The sequence below is a fragment of the Martes martes genome (genome assembly GCF_963455335.1).
Source record: "Martes martes genome assembly, chromosome: 10".
NCBI classification, from domain to species: domain Eukaryota; kingdom Metazoa; phylum Chordata; class Mammalia; order Carnivora; family Mustelidae; genus Martes; species Martes martes.
In genome coordinates, this window is record NC_137898.1 from 114555799 (window position 1) to 114577930 (window position 22132).

The window sequence follows — 22132 nt, forward strand, 5'->3', positions numbered from 1 at the left end:
AGGCGCTTCTACACATTCACTACTTTGTCTAATCCCCGCGACAGAGGTGCACGTGAGGAGTGTCCCCACCATGCGGCCGAGCTCACGCGTCCAGGAAATCTGGAGTCAGGACTCGAGCCCAGGTCTGCAACTCCCCACGACACTCTCGCTCTGCCACGAAAGTGACACAGAGAGAGAGGCTCAGTCAGGGGCGGGGCGGGGGGTGCAGGAGGCGGTTCAGGAGGAGACAGATGCAGGCAATGCTAAAACCAGACAGGAAAAGTTAAACCTGACGTGACGCAACGCGTGGCCTTGACATCCGGCAAGAACGGAACGTGGGGCCGGCTCAGACCGTGCGGCAAGGGGCAACTGTGGTCACAACCACAACCTCTCAAAGACCGGGAGGAAGTCTGCAGAACGGGCGGGGGCGGGGGCGGGGCTCTGGGAGGAGGCTGGGCACGAAGGCAGGGCTTTCCCTCCGGACCAGAGCAGGAAACGTGCACGGTTCCGCACACGGACAACAAAGCCACCTGATGGGCCGGAGACAGAGCGCCGAAATCAACCCCCTTACACGTTAGGAAAACAAGTCTGGCTGCCCCGTGGACAGAGCAAACACAGGAGGGAGGTGACCTTGGACAACAGAACAAGTAAGGGGTGAGGAGGCCTGGGAAAAACAGCGAAGAGAAACGTCCAGATCTCAAGTGCACTTGGCCGGGAGAATGCACCGGCCGGGCCGCTGAGAAAGAAAGATGGCGGGAACGGTCCCCAGGAGCCCAGTCTGAGGACACGGCTATCCGCGGCCTTCACTGAGGGCGTACGCCACAGGAAAGCTACGCAGAATTCAGGCTGGAACTTGGAGATGACTGTGACCGCAGAAATGACACCTAACCATCACTGAGGGCTTACGACGGGTCACGCCTTGTTCTGAACAACGTCATTCAGGGACGTGAACTACGTAACCATACGCGGTCCACAAGGCGAACGGCACAGACAGAATTCGAGAGCGACAGTTAGGACTCATGAGCCAAATTATGAAGTAATCCCAGCCATTTACACTAAGTCGTAGAAACACTACTACACAACACCCACAGCTTACAACATGTCCAAGACGTTCTAACTCACCTGCGGGATATAATTTCTTCTTTCTTGACACGCAGCATGAAACCATGCAAAACTAAAGAGAGCGTGAGCTCGAGGTATGTTATCTTTTTTGTTGATTTGCTCAGGAGTCCAAGACTCGTAAGTACGCATTAAGTTCTTCTTCAAACCTGGAGGTGACTAACGACAAAAAATTGACATCCTATTGTTTCAAATCTTATAGATGAAGTTAATATTTAACATATGTAGAGACATTTTGATAAAGCAAAGTTTTCACTACTACCCAGTTTGACTTACTATTATGCTACTTCAAAATGTACATATCTAAAACTAGTTTTAAACTCCTTGTACTTAACAGTTCCTACCAATTATAAATTCAAACATTTTCAAATTCAAAAACTCTAAAACCAACAATATTCAAAACAACCAAATAAGTTTTATATGATTATTGAGGTAATTTACTGAAACCAAATTGTCATTTACACAATGAACTTGACACTGATTGTTATGGGGCATGTGGTTTTCACTTTCATAGAAGGTTCGTCCTTTCCGGGGAGAAAGAAATTTCTATAAACTGAGAAAAAAAAAAAACAAGCAGAATTTCTATGACCAGTTTTAAAAGTTTTAATTCAGTTAATTATTTTATTTATGACTTTGACCAGTTACGGGCTAACACTGCAAACATACAGTTTTGGATACACCAGGCTTGGACATTATGTGTCTGGAGCACGATGGGCTGAAAAAAGGAAAACGACACTGAAAATCAGACGGGCGTGCCGACCCATCGTGGCTCTCCTGTGCATTTCCCTGATGACAAGCGATGCTGAGCACCCGCTCACGGGTCTGTCGGCCGTGTGCGCGTCTGGAGAAACGTCTGTCCAGATCCTCCATCCACTTACTACCTGAACTGACCGCTGGGAAGGAAACTCTGGTGTGTTCCGTACGACCAGCAGTTCGTGACGGGAGCTTCAGGAGGTGCGAGGAGACCACCGCGCCTCACACCGGGTGACTCGGGTTGACGTCTCCTTACCTCGTAGGTGATCTTCAGACTTGACTGCAGTAAGATGGGGGTGAAGTGGGGGTGGACCTCCGCCGTGAGCCACAGGCGAAAAGTATCTTTAGGCTGAAGAGTGTTCAATTCCTTGTGTACAAAAACAGCAACAAGAAAAACCTACTTACACATACAAATTTCCACTTTATAAATATATATATATATATTTTTTTAAGATTTTATTTATTTGACAGACAGAGATCACAAGTAGGCAGAGAGGCAGGCAGAGATGAGGAAGCAGGCTCCCCGCTGAGCAGAGAGCCCGATGTGGGGCTCAATCCCAGACCCTGAGATCATGACCTGAGCCAAAGGCAGAGGCTTTAACCCACTGAGCCACCCAGGCGCCCCTATAAATATATTATTAAGTCAAATTTCCTTCTCAGATCCTTCTGTGACATGCAGAGACATTTATTCTGTTGCTTATTTGCTCCATGACCTGGGGTCTAGGACCAACACCAGCTCTAAGCAAGGACGATCACAGTCCGCACCGCGTACGACGCTCATCATGGTGCCGACGCACAGTGTGTGCAAAGTAAGTGTTAGCGGCCACCGAGGCCTCAGCCAGCACCCATGTGTGGGGCTCGGGGTTTCACTGCTTCCGTTCATGCCTCCGCAGGGTTCTCTAATGACATCACTTCCTTCGTTACCAATTTTTGTTGTGTCCTATTGCCTACAATGCAAATTCAAAACTTCACCACACAATTTCCTCTGCCCACTCTGTGTGCCTTTGTCACCCATTCCCATTTTCACGTGTGTCTTTACAAATACTACTCTTTCTACCTGTTACTCTCTTTGGAACCTGACAAATTCTTCCATCTGTCAATTTAAACATCCCGTCTCAGAGGGACGTCTTCTCAGACTCTTCACTACCACAGTCCCCGGCAGAACTCGTCACGGCGGCAGTCTGCCGATTCTCTCCCACAGTGTTTCTGAGGCCACAAGTGAGCTCTGAGAGTGCCCCGTCTCTTCTAAAACAAGTTCCTTCTGACAGAATGGGTACAAATTTTTTATGCAACCCGCACTTAGGGCAAGTGCTGGCTTTTTTCTGTACTAAACTAGTGCTTGCAGAATAAAGGAATAAATGAATGACAGAAGAATGGTCAAGAGTTCTAAAAGAATGAGGTCTAAAAGTTACTTTAATAAATATAATCTATGTCTGATATTAACATTATTATAATGTAAAATGCAGAATGAAAGTAACCAAAAAAAAAGGAGAAAAAATGGCTTTGGTAAAAACATTGTATATGCACAAAATTGTAAATTATAATATGTACTATTATGCCACATAACAGTTACCATCATATTCTATTTATGCCACATTTATCTCAATCTACCTTTTCTAGAACTGGCAGCCAAGACACCACCAGATGTAGGTTCTTCAAACACAGCCAGTCCCCATTTCGGGCACATTCTTTCAGCATCTGAATGGCTAAATCAGCTTGACCTTGACCCATAGCAACCTGCAAAAACAAAATGAAAAACAGTACTAACTACAGACGTGATAATATGTCACAGAAGAGATTCAAATGAACCTGTCATACATACTGAACTCAATTATTTTGATGAGAGTTCTAAGTTTTTAGTAACACTGTTGCCATTTCCAACAGCTGTCTTGTTTTCATCCTTCAGCAGTAGCAGATTTCTAATACTTTCATGTTTATTAAAAATATATTATCATTATAGGTTTCCAAGTTTCAGGACAGTATAAAGAATTCCAGAATAGTTTTGTCTCACATTCCCCTATTTCCTGCAATCCTTACCCTCTCAAACATGAACCATAAAAAAAAGGAAATTTTATTTAACTGTTGTCTTGAATTCTTTGAGGGTTTAATCATTAATGTTTAACCGTTAATATTAATGTGTAATCACTACCACTTCTTGAAATTTACTTCTGATTTTCCCAACACCGTGCACGTCTGGCTCTCAAGCTGCAGGTGTAACTCTGTGATGGTGTCATTCCCCAGCCGTCCATCATCCAGTAAATCCTCACACGTGGCAAGGACCCTACACTCTGCCCACTGCTCCTCTAGGGCTGCTTGGGGTGGGGCGGGGTGGGGTGCAGCAAGGAGAGAATAAAGACAGAGAGGGAACGGGCGTCCCGAGCCCACTGGAATCCCAGTGCGTGTTCCCTGGTGCTGCCGTCCATCTGTGCTGAGGACCGTCAGGCAGGGCCCCGTCCGCTTCATAAAGCAGACCGGCTGCAGGCGTATTCCGAGCAGGAGGGCCTGAGAGCACGGACAGTGTGCAGGATGCATGGTCAGAACCTGCAGGTGTCAGCCAGTAGCCCCGGGGGGCTACACCCCACAGACCACGTGCAGTCGAGACCCCCGGCGTGTTGGTAAAGGGCAGTTTCCGGCAGAGCTGCATACCAGGACAGGTGGGTGCGGGTGTGTAGGAACTTACCAACACACACAGGGAGAGTCCTGGCTCCAGTCTCTTACTGGATACATGGTCACAACACTTTCAAGACGACAGTTACAGATCACTGCGAACCACAGTGATTTCTGTCCCATAATGAATACAACATAGCATTTCATTGCTTTTCAGTTGACTTTTACAAGTATTGATTTTGTTTTTCTTTTTTTTTTTTTTTTAAAAGATTTTATTTATTTATTTGACAGAGAGAGAGATCACAAGTAGGCAGAGAGGCATGCAGAGAGAGAGGGGGAAGCAGGCTCCCTGCTGAGCAGAGAGCCCGATGTGGGGCTCGATCCCAGGACCTGAGATCATGACCCGAGCTGAAGGCAGAGGCTTTAACCCACTGAGCCACCCAGGCGCCCTGATTTTGTTTTTCAACTATAATGTTCTTGAGAAGGGGAACCATGTCTAATCCACTGCATACTAAAGCATGCAATAACACAGGTAAGAAATACTCACATATTGATTTTTTTTAAATTTCAAGGTCTAACCCCGAATGAAGCAAATAGGAGGTGAAGCAAAGTGCTTGAATTGTTTTGACGCACTTGCTAGTTTGCCATTATTAAAATGCAAAATAGACACCACCAAAAAACCCCAAAAAAACAAAAAACGGAAGTACAGGCATCTACAACAGAATCAGAGAAAAGGGTAAGCATTTTGCTCAATGGAAATGACAGTTAAAAACACACAACTCAGCATTTCCCATAAAGCATCAATTATATGAAAAAAGCTTAAAGATTTTTAAAACCTCAGAAAAAATATTTATGATAAAAATAAAATTTTTTTTTAAAGTACAACAGGAAAATGTCAAGAAGATGGTGAGCCACACATCCCCTCTGAAATCTCACAACTTCTACAGTTAAAAATTACTATTTTGGGGGACAGCCGGGTGGCTCAGTTGGTTAAACCTGTGCCTTCAGCTTAGGTCATGATCCTGGGATCCCGGGATCGAGCCTTGCATCTGGCTCCGTGCTCAGCATGGAGTCTGCTTCTCCCTCTCCCTTTGCCCCTTCCCCTGCTTGTACTCTCTCTCTCTCTCTGTGTCAAATCAATAAATCTTTTAAACACATTAATTTTTTGCATCAAATATATAACAGCACAGCAATAAAACTTCAACAGAATGAAGAGTAATTATGTTCATGTTGAAAGGCTTTACTGAATTTAACAATTTTGCAAGCTCAGTACACCAAACTTGAGAGGTTTCAGCTGTCAAACCTACCCGTGGACCCAAACAGCTTTGCCCGCGGCTGGAAACGGTGCCAACAGAAAGGGGGTGCAGAGCAGGCCCCTCCTGCAGGCTCCTCCCTGACGGCCGCATGCTGTCCCCCAGGGGCGTCAGGACACCCCAGCCCAGGTGGAAGCAGACCCCCCGCGAGAGCCGCCCCAACAGCGGGCCCAGCTCCCTGCTCCGCCGCTGCCTCCCGCCCAGGCTCCACACAACACCGCGACTTCTCCATTTGCTGCTTCATCATCACAACGGTCCCACTGAAAGGGGTTTATTTATTCCGTTGTCAAAAACTGACAGTAAGTTAATACCTGCTCTGGCCGGCATGCAAGCGGAGTGGCACAAAGGAGGCCATCGGAACAGGGTAGAGCTCCTAAATTTACCTCAGAGAGAATGGTGCTTGACGTGACCTCAGTTTCACTCACAAGTTTATGTAGTTCAGCCTTTGCTGGTAAATATTGCTGTGATTTATTATAAAAGCATCCAAGTAAAATTTAAAAATTATTCTCAAAAGCTTAGCAAATATATTAGTCTCCCGTTACTGCTCTAACAAACTACCACAATTTAGTACCTTAAAACCAGACAAATTCATTACCAGGTTTCTGGAGATGCCAGCCCCATCTAACATCAAGGAGTCTGGCTTTACCACATGGCTGGGTCTTCTGGAGGCTTGAGGACAGAATCTCCCTCTTGCTTTTCCAGCCTCTAGAAGTCGTTTGCAGCCCCTTCCGGCACCTTCCAAGTCAGCACCCCAGTGTTTCCCAGCACTCCGGCCACAGTGCCAGGAACACATCGGCGTCACCCTCCCCGATGTAAGGACCCCATGATCACCCTGGGCCCACCTGACTGCAGCAAGACGTGTGCATGTGAAGACACTTAGGGAACTACACGTGCAGCGCTCCTTCCCCCACAGAAGCGAATGGCTTCACAGGCTCTGGGGAGCCGGACCTGGGCACTTTGGGGGACACTGCTTGGCCTACAACCACCAAACCCATGTTTCCCTAACAGGCTTGGGCAGACGGGAGGAGCTGGGGCTCCAGCAGCAGCAGGGGCCGGGTGCTGACCTGGTGATAGCACTCTCCGCTTCTCTCGGCGTTGGCAAGCTCCTGGAGCTCCTGAGACGGATCGGCACCCGGGGAGATAATTATCAAGATTGGTTCGATTTCTAGTGTCTCTCTGTAGAGCCGTTTGAGATTGAGGGGGAGCGGGGACAGCTCTTTCAGTCCTGGAAGACAGATGTGAAAGACACGAAACGACAAAGTGACATGATTCCGACAAAGTCTAGTCCAGCTAATTACAGGCTGTAGCAGAAAACATAGGTGAGTGACAATCCCGGACATACTAGAGTTTCCCAAGTGTAAGATCACTCACTCACTAGCGATAACTTCCATCTCACTGAACGTTCACATATAGGCCAGACACGGCTCTAACCCATCTCCACCTATCATCTCTGCGAATCACTAACACCGGCAGGTGGGCATCTGGACAGCCATGCCCAGCACCCGAAGAACACACATCTGTGCTGTACTCTTACTGTGCGACTTTCCGCCTGCAAGAGAAGACTGAACCCAACCGCCCAGCGCTTCTGCTTTTCGTCCACGTCTGTGGTAACAGAGAGCCGAGTCTGTGCTGGGCACTGCGAATCAGATCCCACGTGGCCCAGCGAACAGCGAACAACCTCACCGTCATTATAGGACGCTTATTTCCTACCTCCATACATTACGAGGAGAAAGAAAGTGCTACAGAATGAAAAGAATATTAGTTTGGAGACAGAAATATATAAGCTCTCAGGTTAGCCAAGTCACCCTAAGATACACTGTGCCTCAGTTTCTTCAATTGTAAAACAGGCATAAAACAACCCATTAGTCATTTGGGAGCAAAACAGGATATAATAATCAAAGCAGATTCCATTTATAATCATAAAATCATAATAATCCCATGTCATAGGATGTTCCTATAATCAGATATATCAGCGTCCATTTACTCATCACGTACTCTATGACACCAGTTCCGTACGCTACATGTAAGAGAACCAACAGTCAGAAAAGTGAAAGTCTTGCCAAAGGTCACCCGCAGCTAGATGCTAACCGTATTCAACATAGTTCACCTGTGCTTTTTTCGCATCCGAAGCTCATAACTACGGAGTCCTATACAGACAAAAAATGATAATTCTGCTACTATATTCAAATCTCTTCTGCTAAAATGTAAATGTTTCTAAGATTAAAGTATTTAGTAACAGCTAAAGAAAACCCACTTCGATTACTAATCACAAGAGACTTGTTTGAACTGACTAAAAAGAGGAGTATGACACAAGAGTTGAAACAGATGAGCAGAACATAACAGAGCAACTCCACAGGCAAGAAAGGTGTCCCTCTGTCCTCGCAAGTACACACGACGAGACGACACTGAACCTCAGAGATTCTAAAATCACTGGAGAAAGACGTTCATAAGGATTTCCGCAGCCAGCACTTTAAAATATGAATCCAATGCCCTCCAGACAGGCCGAAGAAGGCCCTTCTGGACGACCACACTGAGGAGACAGACTGCACACCTGCCTCGCTGCCCTCCTCTCTTCACCACGGCAAGTCCTCAGGGTCACTAAGAACTGTCCCGGGCAGACGCTCCTAACCGCCACTGAGTTTGCGCCAACTGCCTCTCGAAGTTCACCCACTGCTGCTAGGGGCATGCCATACGAGTTTTATTTTTAACTAAGTTGATGTTGCTAACAATCATCCTGTTGTAAGACCTAATCGAAAAGCGTTCTGAACGACCTGCGGCAACATAATTAGCTCCTGTTCACCCACCGACTCGTTCGTTCACCAACTCGATAAACATTCTTAGCCAATTAAATGGACTGTCTGATACTATAGCATGTATCAAACGTCTTAAAAACGTGTCTGGCCTTTGACTCAGGCATTGAGACTATAATAATTTAAGAAATAATCCGGGATGTGAAAGCAGGAGCATGTACAAAAACTCCCGCCGCAGCTGCTGATGCCGGTGAAAACTGGGGGGAAACAGCTGAGGGGCCAGGGCGGTTCCTGGGTGCCGCGCGGTAGGGCTGAAACCGCGGTCGGGGTGAGGTAAGCGGTGGCTGACTGGAAAGCAGGCCGCTCCACAGGCGACAGGAGGCCGTGCCGGCACAGCCTCTGCCGGGAAGGCACAGCGAGGCGTGCCCGCTAGCGCCAGCCACGCGTACGTGAGGACGCTGGGCACCCGCTGCTCCCTGTCTTCTCCGAGCGCTCCACCGACAGGTATCATGTGATAAACATCTGTGCATTTGTAGGCTCCTATAAAATAACTCCTGACTATAACAGGTGTTTTTTTTTTTGGAAATTACATGCCCATATAAAAGTGTCTTTAAAACTTAAACTACAGATTACCACATCATTTCTTACATTAACAAATACAGACTACAAACTCCACAAGGACAGGAATCATGTCTGTTCCGCTCACCGTTCTAGAGGCATCCTCTAGCATAAATTTAAATATTCCTTCTAAAGTTAAAATTCCACAAAAGATAAACAGATGTTCATTAACTCATTTTATATAATAGTTCAAAGTACTGGAACACTTTGAATTAGAGAAAAAAACCGTGAAAAAATATACCATTTATGATAATATAAGTAATGTTCATGTTACTTGGAATCCCATATCAGCCATTCTGCCCACAAAACTCCCAATAAAATAGCCCCACTGCATTTTTAACTGACCTGACTTAGACATATAATCACTGGTTTTATTAAAAGTCCTTTTGACTCACTATAACACTAGCACTGTTAGGGTGAATCTTCTAAAACTAGTCAAATTGAAGAGCCACAGATGTTCACCGCACCATGAATTATCACTACTGAAAAATCACTAGGATCTTAAATTTTGACCATGCATCTTTAAAATATTATTTCTTTTCAAAGAAAAAAAAAACAAAACAAAAAATGAGTCAAGGTAAAACTTAAACCTTTATTGCATTTTATTTTACTCAGATAAAATACCAAAATCATTAAAGAAGAAATAATTTACAGTTTAAAAAAGAAAGAATAACAAAATCCTGCACTTTCTAGGTACCTAAGTGAGTAAATGAAGTAGCAAATTAACATCAAACTATTCTAGGTGGTGAGTATGAGAGGCCCCTTCTTCCTCACTCCTCGCATCCTCCTAGCAGAGAGACTGACAAGCTCCCTGTGCACAAAATTACACTTCCCATACCAGCGAGCAAGGACAACCCTAAAAACCGTGCCACCCGTGTCAAGGGAAAGAAAGAAAAGAGACAACCACTGTCTAACCCAAGGCACATCAACCAATTAAATGGGCAGAAGCTCTTTAAACCTAGACTAATTGTCAGGCCCAGAATCGAACAAGCTGAATGTTCCGTGGTAGGCAGAACATGATGTGCTTCGGGGCCCTAAGCAGGCGCTGCAGGGAAGGCGCTCCGCAGGCACGGTGACGGTTACGGACCTCACAACAGCGCTCACCTCTGTCGGCCACTTCAATCATCTGGATCCTTAAAAACAGGAAGTTTCTCCAGCTCAAGTTGGAGAGACGCAGCAGGAGAAGCAGGACAGATGTGGCAGAGGGAAGAGCAGAGGGGTGGGAAGCCTGAGGAGGAGCCCCTCTGCCCTTGCTGTCTGTGACCAGGGAGGATGGGGCCACGGACCCCAGAACCCCAGCAGCCTCCGCATGTAGAGGAGGGCTCCAGGACAGGGACGGAAGGAGGACCTCAACCCCACAAGGCATGCAGCTGACTCTGATAGGAGCCTGAACGAGTTGGGAGATGCCTCCTTCCCAGAGCATCCTCCTCCCAGAGGGCGCAGGGCCAATGCTAGGGTTCCATTGTGTGTGCTCAGAGCAGAGAAAACAGGCCAGCCCGGCGGGCCTCCGACCCCCAGGACCGTGAGACAGTACATGGATACCGTCGGGAGCTGCTGATTTGGGACGATTTGTTACGGAGGCAACAGAAAATGCATATGCATGTCCTCCTGTCCTTTGCCTTTGCTCTGACACAGACTTTGCGAGCATGATGGAGCCACGGAGGCCAGGTGCCTGGGATGGGGCACAGGCACGCGTCCAGGAAGGAGCTCCACAGCGGGGAACCCGCCTGGCTCACATTGGCCCTAGGGTAGGGAGCCTCCCTGGGGCTGCCCCCAGGAACCTCACACACGCAGCACAGTCCCTGCTCAGAGCAGCTCCTTAGAAAAGTCCCAAGTCCATCCAAATTACTCACATAGCTTCTTAAGTTACTGTTTGTAAGTTTACAGATTATAAAAAGGATTGCCAAAACTTAATAAAACTCTTTCCATATGAATGATGCTTGAGAAATTACATTTGAAATCAAATCTTGACAATTTGATTAAAAAGAGATAAGTGCTTGTCATTCTCCAGCAATTGGAATTTTTAAAACTTATTCATACAGTAGAAACCCAATTTTATATGAAAACTGTATTAGTAAAACCATCTGACCCAACACAAAGTCATCCAGCCACGTACCAGTACGTGTAACTTCTGCTTAAAAACAGACAGAATATGACTTTAGAAGTATATTAAGCTTTCGCGGCATTTGAATACATGGGTGTCAGGAGGTTTTTAGTTAATGCCGTTAAACCTCCACTGTCACTGAACCTGGAGGCGAGACAGTGCCGCAACGGAAGTATTCCACGGGGCTGGTAGAAGGTCGGACTACAAAGGCAGTAAGGAAAATCATGTGTGATGTGATACAGAGAGGACACTGTTAAAGACCACGGGAGTGAGGAAAGATAGACACTGAAAAGCCTCTCTGGAAACTGCCTTGTTTTACTGAAACGCCCTGAGTTAGAGAAGCAGATGATAAATATAGAGACGAGCCAGAAACATCAGCGAGTGTTGGGTCCTACAGAGGGAATTAAAGCAGGCCGATGTGCTGCCGCTGTTCATTGGCCCAGAAGGACCTGTCTGCAACCGCAGTACTGTGAGCTGGCATCTGAACGACAGAGAGGAGCTCCCCATTAAGAGAAAAAAGGGTTCAGCACGTCCAGGCGACACCTGGCGCTCATCACAACAGGTGTCGCAGGCAAGTGTGAATCACTGTATCTTTCACCTGAAATTAATACAGCACTGTATGCTAATTATATTTGAATTTCACTAAGATGACCTTTTTTTTTCTAAAAAAAAAAAGTATTAAAGGAAATAATAATCTTTACTATTGGAGAGCTAAGAACTATTATGCCGGTCATTGGAAGATATCCCTGTATTAAATAAAGTCTCCAGGAAGGGATGCAAACACAAGAGGGAAAGCGCGGAGCCATGGACTGTGCAAGTACTGCGGCGGTTCTGACCACTGGCGCACGGGGGCCAGCAAGAATGGCCCTGGATGGCGACAGACAAGCAAGCAGAATCTTGTCAGCTTATGGAAGGACTCCAGAGTTTATTCTAAGCGTTTTGGGAAGATTTTGGAGATCTTGTGCAAACATGGAGATGATTTGGTTTCAATTTTTTAAAGACTACACAGCTGTATGAAGAGCATGGGTTGGAAAGGAAGCAAGCACTCAAGAAGGGAGACCAACTTGGAACAAACACTTCTAGCCCCTCCATCCCAGAAGCTATGTAAGTCCTGCGGCACAATCAGAGACCACATAAATATGTGCCCTCACATGGCTTATGCTCCAGTTGGAGGCCCAACAATTAACGGCAGTCGTAGTTCTGGAAAAAAAACAAACAAGGTAAAGGAGTCAGAGTACGTTCTTTTACAGAGAGACCTCAGGGAAACTGACACTGGAAAAATGACATCTGAGCAGAGAACTGCGGAAGATAGTGGGGGAGGGTGCGCTCTTGGAAGAAGGAACAGCAAGTGCAAAGGTCCTGAGGTGCAGAAACACACCGGAGGCTCCCGAAGCACAGGGGAAAAGGGCCATCATGGTTGGAAAGGATTAAAAAGAGGGTGGGAGTGGAAGGAGATGAGACCTAAGTGGGGAACAAAAGACTGAAAGACGTAAGACCGTTTAAGACAAGGTAAGGACTCAGGAAGGATGAGACGCCATCACAAGACTTTGAACTGAGGAGCAGTATGATCTCACCTGTATTTCTAAGGGCACCCTGGAAGCTACGCTGAGAACAAACTGGGAGTGGGTGAGCAAAGAGGCCTGAATAGCAAAACCCTACTTAGGAAATTGTGGCTTAAACACAGTGAGCAGATGGCAGTGGTGACGTGAGGAGCGGATTCCCAGCACATTGTGAGGGCAGAGCCAAAGCTACAGCGGTGACTGAGGTGAGGATAATAGCCTGCATTTGGTGGGTAGCAAATGACACAAAGTAAATTAGTTGAGAGCAAATTTTAGAGACCAAGCCCAAAGAACCCGCTGGAGTAAGGAAGTAAAGAAAAAAGAAGAAGGGTTTCTTTCGGGTGTTTGGTAGGAGCAACGGAGTGGGTGCGGGTGTAGCTGGGTCAAAAGCTCTGGGCTGGTCCTGATAAACCGGCAGGACAGCATTCTCGGGAAACATCAGCCAGGCACTTGGGTAGATGAGTCTAGAATTCCAGGAAGAGGTCAGGGCTGAAAACAGGAGATCAAAGAGTCAGTCATTCACAGATGACCCTGCAAGGCAGGGACAGGGTGATTTACCTAGAGAGAGAATGTAGTGGAAAGAAGAAGAGGCCAGCATTTCAGAGACATGCAGAGAAACAGCCAGTACAGGGAAAAGACAGGGAAGAGCCGGAAAGGGCTGAGGCCTAAAAGAAGAAAGAAAATCACCAAGACAAGAAAGTGGAGAGCATTTAAAGGAAGCCACTGACACACGAAATAAGCCAAGGGCACAGCCGTCATTGTGGCATGCAGTGTGGGATGCAGCAACACAACAGAAGACACCACTGAATGAAAGGAGCACAAGTTTGTGGGGCCACGGGACTGACCCACAGAAGGAGCCGGCAGGACGCGGAGGGAGCGAGCAGGATGCGGAGGGAGCACGGAGGGACCGGGTCACTGCTGTCTCTCCCGAGGGACAGACTGCAGGAGCAGGATGAGAGAGGTGTCTGGAACACAGGTGAGGCTGCCAGAGAGGGGATAAGGGCAGGAATAAAACACAAGGAGCAGCCAGGCCGGCGTTTGATGGGAGCAAGGCCATCCCTCCAACAGAAGGGTGAGCAGAACCACCGCGTGCCCATGCAGCCACTTGGAAGACTGGAGGACGGGAAGTGCAGAACTCCTGTCTTCCTGCCTCTGTTTTCTCAAAAATGCTGGTAACAGGCTACTTTCACCAGCCAACTTCCCAGTGGCAAATACAGGGACAGATTTCCTATTTATTGAATAATACGCCAACCACCCAGTACTACTTACCAGCCGTGTCTACATTTGGCAACATGTTAACTGTCACAAGAGAAAGTGCGCTCCTGAGTATTTTTTGACATGGACGCTAACATCTTTGTTCCAGCACCTCACTTTCCAGAATCACAAGTTCGACATTTGTAACTCTTAAAGGAGTTAGACTCTCAACCTGCACTTTATACGTGAACGGTTCAACTATGCAGCCACGTGAATATGAGAAGCACTTAGGGCACACCACAAGCCCGCCGACCAGAAGGCCTCTCGTTTGGCACCAGCAGCTCTCCCCTCATTTCTGGGAGCAGTCCCCCCCAGGGCTTCTCGGGGACAAACTGCTGTTTCATGTACTTCTGGCAGGATTAGGTGCAGAAGAGGTCATGTCACCCAAGCTGAGCACAGCAGAGTCCTTCCTGGGATTCGGGTGAGGCGTGGAGGGAAAGTTCTCCTTCATCACAAGGAGGTCGGCAGCCTGATGCCCAGGATACACACGAACCCTGAGACTGAGGGCAACACACGTGCAGGAAAGAGGACAGGGACACAAAGACGGAGAGAGAAGAGGAAAGAGGGAAGAGGAATGGAGGGAGAACGTGCAGGACCGAGACCAAGAAAGAGTCCACGAGCCCCGTGGGTGCAGAGCCCTGCCCGCGCCTTCCCTTCCGAGTCCTGGGTCTGACTTTTCCCCGTCTCGCTGGAGTGACTCCGAGAGGGGCACCCGCACTCGCAACCAGGAGCTAGGCGGACAGGCATTCTGCCAGATGGCAGTAAAGACAACCCAGGAGACAGACGTTCCGCCAAAGACAGGGAGACACTTCCCCTCGTGCATAATGAAAGGGAGGCCCAGGGCAGCGGTAGGAGCTTTCCACACCCCCACCGGTAGCCCACCGAGCGACCGGGCTCACGGGAGCCTCGAAATGCCTGCACAGCGTGCACACGCGTGTCCTACCAGAGGGCGAAGCAGAAGACGGCCGCCGTGCGGGCCGAACGCCGCTCCCCCACGGAAAAGAAGCTGAAGCCGCAACTGCAACAGCTCAGAACGTGACGTGACGTGGAAACAGGGTCACCCAGACAGAAGCACTTAGCTTCCGGGGAGGTCGTCCTGGGGCAGGGCCCGAAAGACATGAGACGTGTCAGGAGAGAGATACACGGGGAAAATGCCATTCGGACGAAGCAGCTGGAAGCCAAGAAAGACCAGCCGCCAGCAAGCCACCAGGATCCAGGGAGGGGCAGGGAGGGGTTCTGCGACAGGGTTTGGAGGGGGCGTGGCCTGCGGAAACACAGATTTTGGACTTCCAGCCTCCAAAGCCGGGAGCCGACCACTTCTGTTGCTTGAAGCCAGCTGGTGTACGATGCTCACCGAAGCCCCAGGAAACCAGTCTAGCCGGTGAGGGTGGGGATGTCTGTGTGTGAGGGATCACGTAAGGGTTAAGAACACAGCTTTCCGTGAGCACCTGCCAAAAATATCCCTCTAAACTGGGGAAAAATGTGGCCCTTCAGGATTTAGCAAGATGAACTATGGAGCTGGGTCTGGGTCCTGCCACTTGCTAGCTGTGGGGTTCTGTCTCCTGGCCTTTAAACTGATACTTACACGCAGCCGCTCAGAGCGCTGCCTTGGGGTGAAGCGAGCGGACGGGGGTGAAGCATGCAGACGGGGGTGCAGGGTGTAATGGGGGCAGCTCAAGTGTGAGCCCTCAGGAGATCGCGGACATCTGAGAGGATACGAGAGAGTGTGCTCACTGCGGAGCAGTGAGGCTGGGACGACCCCTCAAAAGACGGCCGCTGTGGTCAACTCCAACAGCGTCACAAGACAGCGCGACAGGGATTACTGAGCAAAGTTCCCATGGAGGAGCATGGAAAACCCACTATATTATGCTCAATTTCCTGAAATTCTGTGCTAAGCTTGCTCATACGATAAATTATAATTTAATGAAAACATACATAATAAATTAATAAAAATTGTAAAAATATCCACATAAAATTTCATAGATGGGCAAAATGTTAAAAGAAATGGAAGATTTCTAGAAAAAAAATGTCAGTATGTTTTTCTACGTATGCCAGATTTTTCATTTCCAAACTCCTGTGGTTTAGAATAAAGATTCACTATTCTTGGATGACTTTGTACTTCAACTAAAATACTTTACATAACCTTTCCTTAACATAGTTTTTCCAAATTCTCTTGAGCAAATCAAAACAAGGTATAGTTTATTTACAAATGAGTAACTTTTAATTCTTTCTGATAAGACTATCTGAGAGATTTTAAAAATGGATTGCACAGCTTATAACCCAAAAGACAAACAAATCCTTCAATTTTTGTTCAGAGAAAAAAATAATTCATTTTGAAGGCTTCCCTCCCCCACCGCCAAGGCTATGGCTATTTCTTTGTTTTACTTTAATTATCTAAGTCAAACATGTGATTCCCTGCTTTAAAGTCCTAACTAAGAACAAATGTATTAATGCCTAAAGGGCTTTCACCGTACAATAATCCTGTAAATTTCAAACACCATAAGTAAATACAGGATCTCAACTATGCATCAGACCTAACACGACATTAAGTACAATCACATCCAGTAGAGGTTTGAAGATAAACAGAAAGAAGGAAAAGACCTAATCTTCTAAACCGAGGTCAGCATGAACGAAATGTCCGCTGGAGCCAAGGTCCTGTGGCCAGTGGCCTGGCTGCAGCCGGGGGCTTACCCAGAGCTCGGCAGGCAAACAGAGCCATGGCGCTCTGCAGTCGGTCCGGCCTCAGCGCCTGCACCACCAGCACCTGCCAATGAAGCACAGGGAAGTTTAAACACAGAACCCCGGACACTTCACACCAGCGTCGCTGTTACTGAATGAACAAATCTTACCGCGAGGATATGTCCACACCGATCGTCGTCCCACTGTATCTACTTACACAAAATGCCACGTGTTTAAGAGTGAAAATGTTACTAAAATGCACTGATTTCCTCCAACTTCTCATCAAAAGCCACCACGAGCAAGTAGCAGTCACGGGGTGAGCTGTGTCTTCAGCATCTCACAAGGGGCCGTTCGGCAGGTGAAACAAGGGTACGCAAGGGCCTTCTGATGACAGGACAACAGAGGCCTCCAAATCCTGCCTAAAATTTTCATATCACTCCTCTTAGGCTCAATTATGTGTTAACCTAGATGCTGAAGTCATCAAGTAGTTTTTCTTGGCTTTGTTCCCTTCTTGTTTTAAGCCACACTTGGTAGTGTCAGTCCCCACGGAGACGCGGGCAGGACAAGAGCAGTGGGAGCCAAGGGAAGAGAGGCATGTGGAGGGGCACAGGCCCGGACACCCGTCCCCGGGGCGCCCGCCGGCGCTCAGCCTCTGCCCTGAGCTCCTGCGTGGGCCAGAGTGGGGCAAATGCCTTGCGCTTGCCCCAAGGCCCTTTCTGGAGACACGGTCCCAGGTGAGGGGCAAGCCTGTGCACACTGCACCTGAAGCCCCTTTTCTCAGACTCGGTCTCTAGCGCACAGACACCCTCAGGCGGAGGCGGAGGGGTCCCACCAGCCACTCTGCAGGGACTCCATGTCCAGGGGTATGGCACAGGCACAAAGCCCTTCCCCAAGGCAACGTGACATGACCCCCGAAGGCAGAGCCCTCCTGTAAATGGCTTCAGAGTGAGAGACACACACCAGGTACTCTGGGGCAGTTAGAGAACTCACCTGTTGAAACAAGGACACTTTCTTTGCCAGAATAGACGGGAACTCTTGCTCACACACGGAGTTGTGATAGTAGGTCCGCCACAGAGCCACGTCATCGAAGCAGAGGGTCTGGTACAGGCTGGGGAGAGCGATCTGAAACACAGACATGACGCTGCACAGTGAGCGACAAGCAGACCCGGGGTGGGTGTGTGTGTGTGTGTACGTGTGCACGTGCGTTTGTGTGTGTGCGTGTGCATGTGTGCACGTGTATGTGCATGTGTGTGTGCACGCGCGCACATGGCTGCAAGTAAGCGGGAGCCAGTTACCGACAGATGCGTCAGCTGCCCTCCGCTCACAATGGCTCATCTCACCACTGCAAGATCAGAGACAGCGAGCTAGACGTAGCCAGCCCAGAATCAGAGAAAATCAAACACCCAAAGCCGTTCTCAATCAGGGCTGGGATCCACGCGTGGGGGCACAGCCCCTGTCTCCCCGCGCCACGTGGGGAAAGGCCCGCCGCTAGCAGCGCAGGGAGCGACGCCACCGCTGAGTTCTACCGCGGATCATAACGACATGCCCAATGTCCTGCCAACATCAAATCCTTAAGAAAGCACTTTTTCCTATCACACACTCAGGTACTACACCGTGCTCGTAAACGTGCTGCTCTCTGCGGCTTAGATGCTCTAAATCCGCACTTCTTGGTCTCTGCCTGAGCCCAACCCTCAGCTTCTCCTGAGCATTCGACACTCAGCTGGAGCGACACCTCAGCACATCCCTCTCCTTCTACCACGTACGGCACCCTCTCTTCCAGACCTCGTTTCTCCCCTCCCAGCCAGACTGAGGCATCGCTGACAAAATCAGACATATTTGGGGAGTGCTGCGATCTGCACTGACACTGTGACAGTATTCCCACAACGAAATAAACTCAACTTATTAACACCCAAGTTACCATGGTTTTGTAGTGAGAACATTCAGAGTTTACTCTCTCACTAAATTTGAAGCACAAGAGCAGTGCTGTCCCGCAGAGGCACCAGGTCACACTCGTTCTCCAGAACTCACCTCACATCCAAACATCTGCACCCCGTGTCCAACTGCTCCCCATCTCTCACCTCCCTCCCCTTCGCGGGGGGCCTCATGGCAACTTCCATCCCCTTCATGGCTTTCCTGAGTTCTAATTTCTATGGATGAATAGTGCTCCATCACAGACGGACAGATCACATTGTCTTTATTCATTCCTCCACGGATGGACATGGAGCTTGTAATTTTATCTTGGGCGCTCCGAATTATAATAATGATAATAGTAACCACAGGAGTGTAGATACCTCTTAGACACGGACTTCATTTCCTTTGGATTTATACCCAGAAGTAACAAGTGGGGCTGCTGGAGCAGACAGTAGTTATTTTCAATGTTTCGAGGAATCTCCACAGTGTTTTTCATAATGGCTGCGCCAAGTTATATTCTCACAACAGGGCACACCTTCCCTTGCCTGCATGAGCTGCTAGCACTTGTTATCTCTTGTCTTTCCAATCACAGCCATCGTAAGAGCTGTGACCTGATATTTTACTGTGACTTAATTTGCATTTCCCTAATGATTAATGATGTTGAGCACCTTTTTTTGTCTATCTGTCAGCCATTTGTATGCCTTCTTCAGAAAAATGTCTGTTCTAGTCCTTTGCCCATCAGAGAAGAATTTTTCAGTATTTTTTGGAGCATATATGCTACATTAGTTTCAGATACACAACACAGTGATTCAAATCTCTAAACGCTGCGGGGCTCACACCGGGGTAGCGGCACCTGCCCCCGTGGAGCGCCACGGCCACACTCGACCGCACCCCTGTGCGGCGCCTGCCGTTCCCATGACTCACTCCTTCCCTTACTTCACCCATTTTGCCCGTCGCCCTTCCCTCCGGCAGCCTCTCCTCCAAACTCTCGCCAACACTGGACTGCAAGGTTGGCAATGTGCGGCAGGAGAGAGGGAGAACGGTTACTGAAACAGTGTGGCGCACTGGGAAGACCGGTGCCCGTGCGGATGCTGGAACGGCACGTACCGTGACCCTGAGCCAAGTGCTCAGGGATGCGTCATCCAAGTAGCTCTATTCATCCCTAAATAACCCATCATATTGCCCAAATTTCACAAGGGAACTTAACTAAAATTAAACTTATACAGCGACTCCCCGCGGCGCAGGTGGGCTCGGCGCAGCCTGTCCCGACTGACAACACCGAACTGGCCCCCGCGGGCGCAGTGACCACCCGTCGCAGGCACGAAGGGCCCGACTCAGAGAAGCCAACTGACGACAAAGCAGACTGTGTTGACCGGACTCACAGGCGTCTGCGAACGGACCGCCCGCAGCTGCGGGGAGCCTCAGACTCTGCCACAACGAGCCCGGGTTCAAATCCTCCCCCAGCTTCTAAGTGACCACATCGCTCTGTGCCTGGTCTTCGCATCTACCAAGCGAGGACAGTACCAGCAGCTACCTCATTGGGGGGCTGAACATACCGCGTCAGGTGATCGGCTTTCAAATTCCGCACGATGCGGTGGGCCCAGTGAGTCACCAGTGGGTCACCCGCGAGCCATCCTGCGGTTTTCAGCACGTGCCACCACCGTGCGGCAGCCGCCGTACAGAGCAGGGAGGAAGCAAGGAGAAGAAACACACAGATTCCGAGAGCAGTAGGCTTGCCCCCCTCCACACAAAAGCGCCCATGCGGCCTGAGTTCAGAACGCGGACAGAACCCTGGGCAGCTGGGCTCCAGAACCGCGGCCCACGCCCCGTCCGCAGCACCCACCTCCCACTAGGGAATGGGGGGAGGAGGGCGGGGAGTCGTGGGAGACAGAGAAGGAAAACATGGTAGTTGGAAAATCAAATACTGAAGGCTTTGAGTTTGGTGCCAGAAGCCCCGAACGGCTGTCACAGCTCCAAAACTTCCACCTGCTTGACTGACGCCGTCATTCAGCCTCTCCCTACCTCGCCTGCCTCTTTTCTGAAACTGGCATAATTACGGCCTCATCAGGTTATTGTGATGATAAAGCAAGATAATATGTGCAAAGCATTTAAGAATTGCTTGGCACATAATGCATCTTCAAAAATATGTGTTAAGTTAAAAAGAAACCTTAGGCTCATTCATTTAACTCACTACTACTGACTTTCATTTCTCATCTGTAAAAACAATTTAATAATACCTGTCTCAGGGTTGGTATGATAATTAAATAAGATAAATCATGTAGAATCATTAAATTGTATGCCTGAAACTAATATTGAACTATATATTAGCTATAATTTAAATAAAAATAAAGAATGATATGAATGAGATAATCCATTTAAAAATGTTTTGTTAACTGATAATGAAATGTTGACGTGTATTATAAACCTTCTTTCAACAGGAAAGCTGGCTTCCCTAAATGTTTTGCATTTCTTTACTTAAAAAGAAATGAGTATGTGGGGCAAAAAAAGCATCATTACAATTTTTAGGTTACAAATGTAAGATTTTGTTCCCCAAGTGTAACTAGAGATTAGCTGTTCAAACAATAATCATTAATTTTCTCATTCGGAATACATGAGCCAGGTCTTAGGACTGTGTCAGAAGTGTTTCACGAGCTGACAAACTCCTAGAAAGAAGGAACCAAGACTTTTATACATCTGTGCTCTCCGCTGTCAACCAGCAGATTACAAACACTTCATAAATACTTTCACTCAATAGAATGTATGAACAAGGTGAACCTTACATCCCCTGTTTTGTCATTAGCTTGTCCGCTCCTCACCTTCATGTGTGCAACCAGAACAGGTGCGTAACAGAAAACGAACTATGTGTCGAGGGTACAGCAGGCACTTACTGAACAAAGGAACGTACCAGTCAGGTTTTGCACTGAGTGTTGGGGACAGCAAGCCTGACAAGGCACGGATCCGTCTCAATGCACCTGCAACCTGGGAGAAGAGACCGACACACTGCATCGTTCTGACTCAGGAGGACAGGCGCTGTGACGCAGGAATGTTCAAGATGGATGCCAACGGAAGAGACAGGATGAAGAAGGTTAAGACCTCAAACGCGAAAGTGATGTCTGCCAGGTGAACATGGCCACAGGGCAGGCCGGCTAGAGGCAGCAGCCGCGGGAAGTGAAAGTGCGAGAAACCGTGTGGGGACGGACTGGAGATAGCAGGGAAGAGTCGGGCAAGGAGCAGGCCACGGGCTGTCTTCTCTCCTACGCAAATGACGATGGACTTGATCCTGGGAGTGATAACCAGCCCTCAGAAGGCTTTAGTAGAGCGCAAACCGAAGTGTGAGTCAGCTTTAAGACATAAAGGATACAACAAAACAGAGAGGCCTAAGATCGGAAGCAGAGACTCTGCAGCAAAGCCCGGGTGAATGGTGAGAGTCACAACTCAGGGAGGGATCCCAAGGACAGAGAGGAGCGCGGGCGAGGGAGGGACCGT

At 48.4% G+C, this 22132-nt stretch overlaps 1 protein-coding gene across 1 annotated transcript in view; it reads right to left on the bottom strand.

The window, feature by feature from the left end:
- Positions 1-22132, bottom strand: part of DYNC2H1 (dynein cytoplasmic 2 heavy chain 1) — a gene marked incomplete at its 5' end in the record, with an annotated part of 274888 nt that overhangs the window by 109112 nt on the left and 143644 nt on the right. The window contains 6 exons of the mRNA XM_080815645.1: positions 1102-1257; positions 2108-2218; positions 3463-3588; positions 6836-6996; positions 16748-16820; positions 17726-17857. Of these exons, the coding sequence (XP_080671771.1) occupies positions 1102-1257; positions 2108-2218; positions 3463-3588; positions 6836-6996; positions 16748-16820; positions 17726-17857 (759 nt within the window). The remainder of the gene's footprint in view (positions 1-1101; positions 1258-2107; positions 2219-3462; positions 3589-6835; positions 6997-16747; positions 16821-17725; positions 17858-22132) is intronic.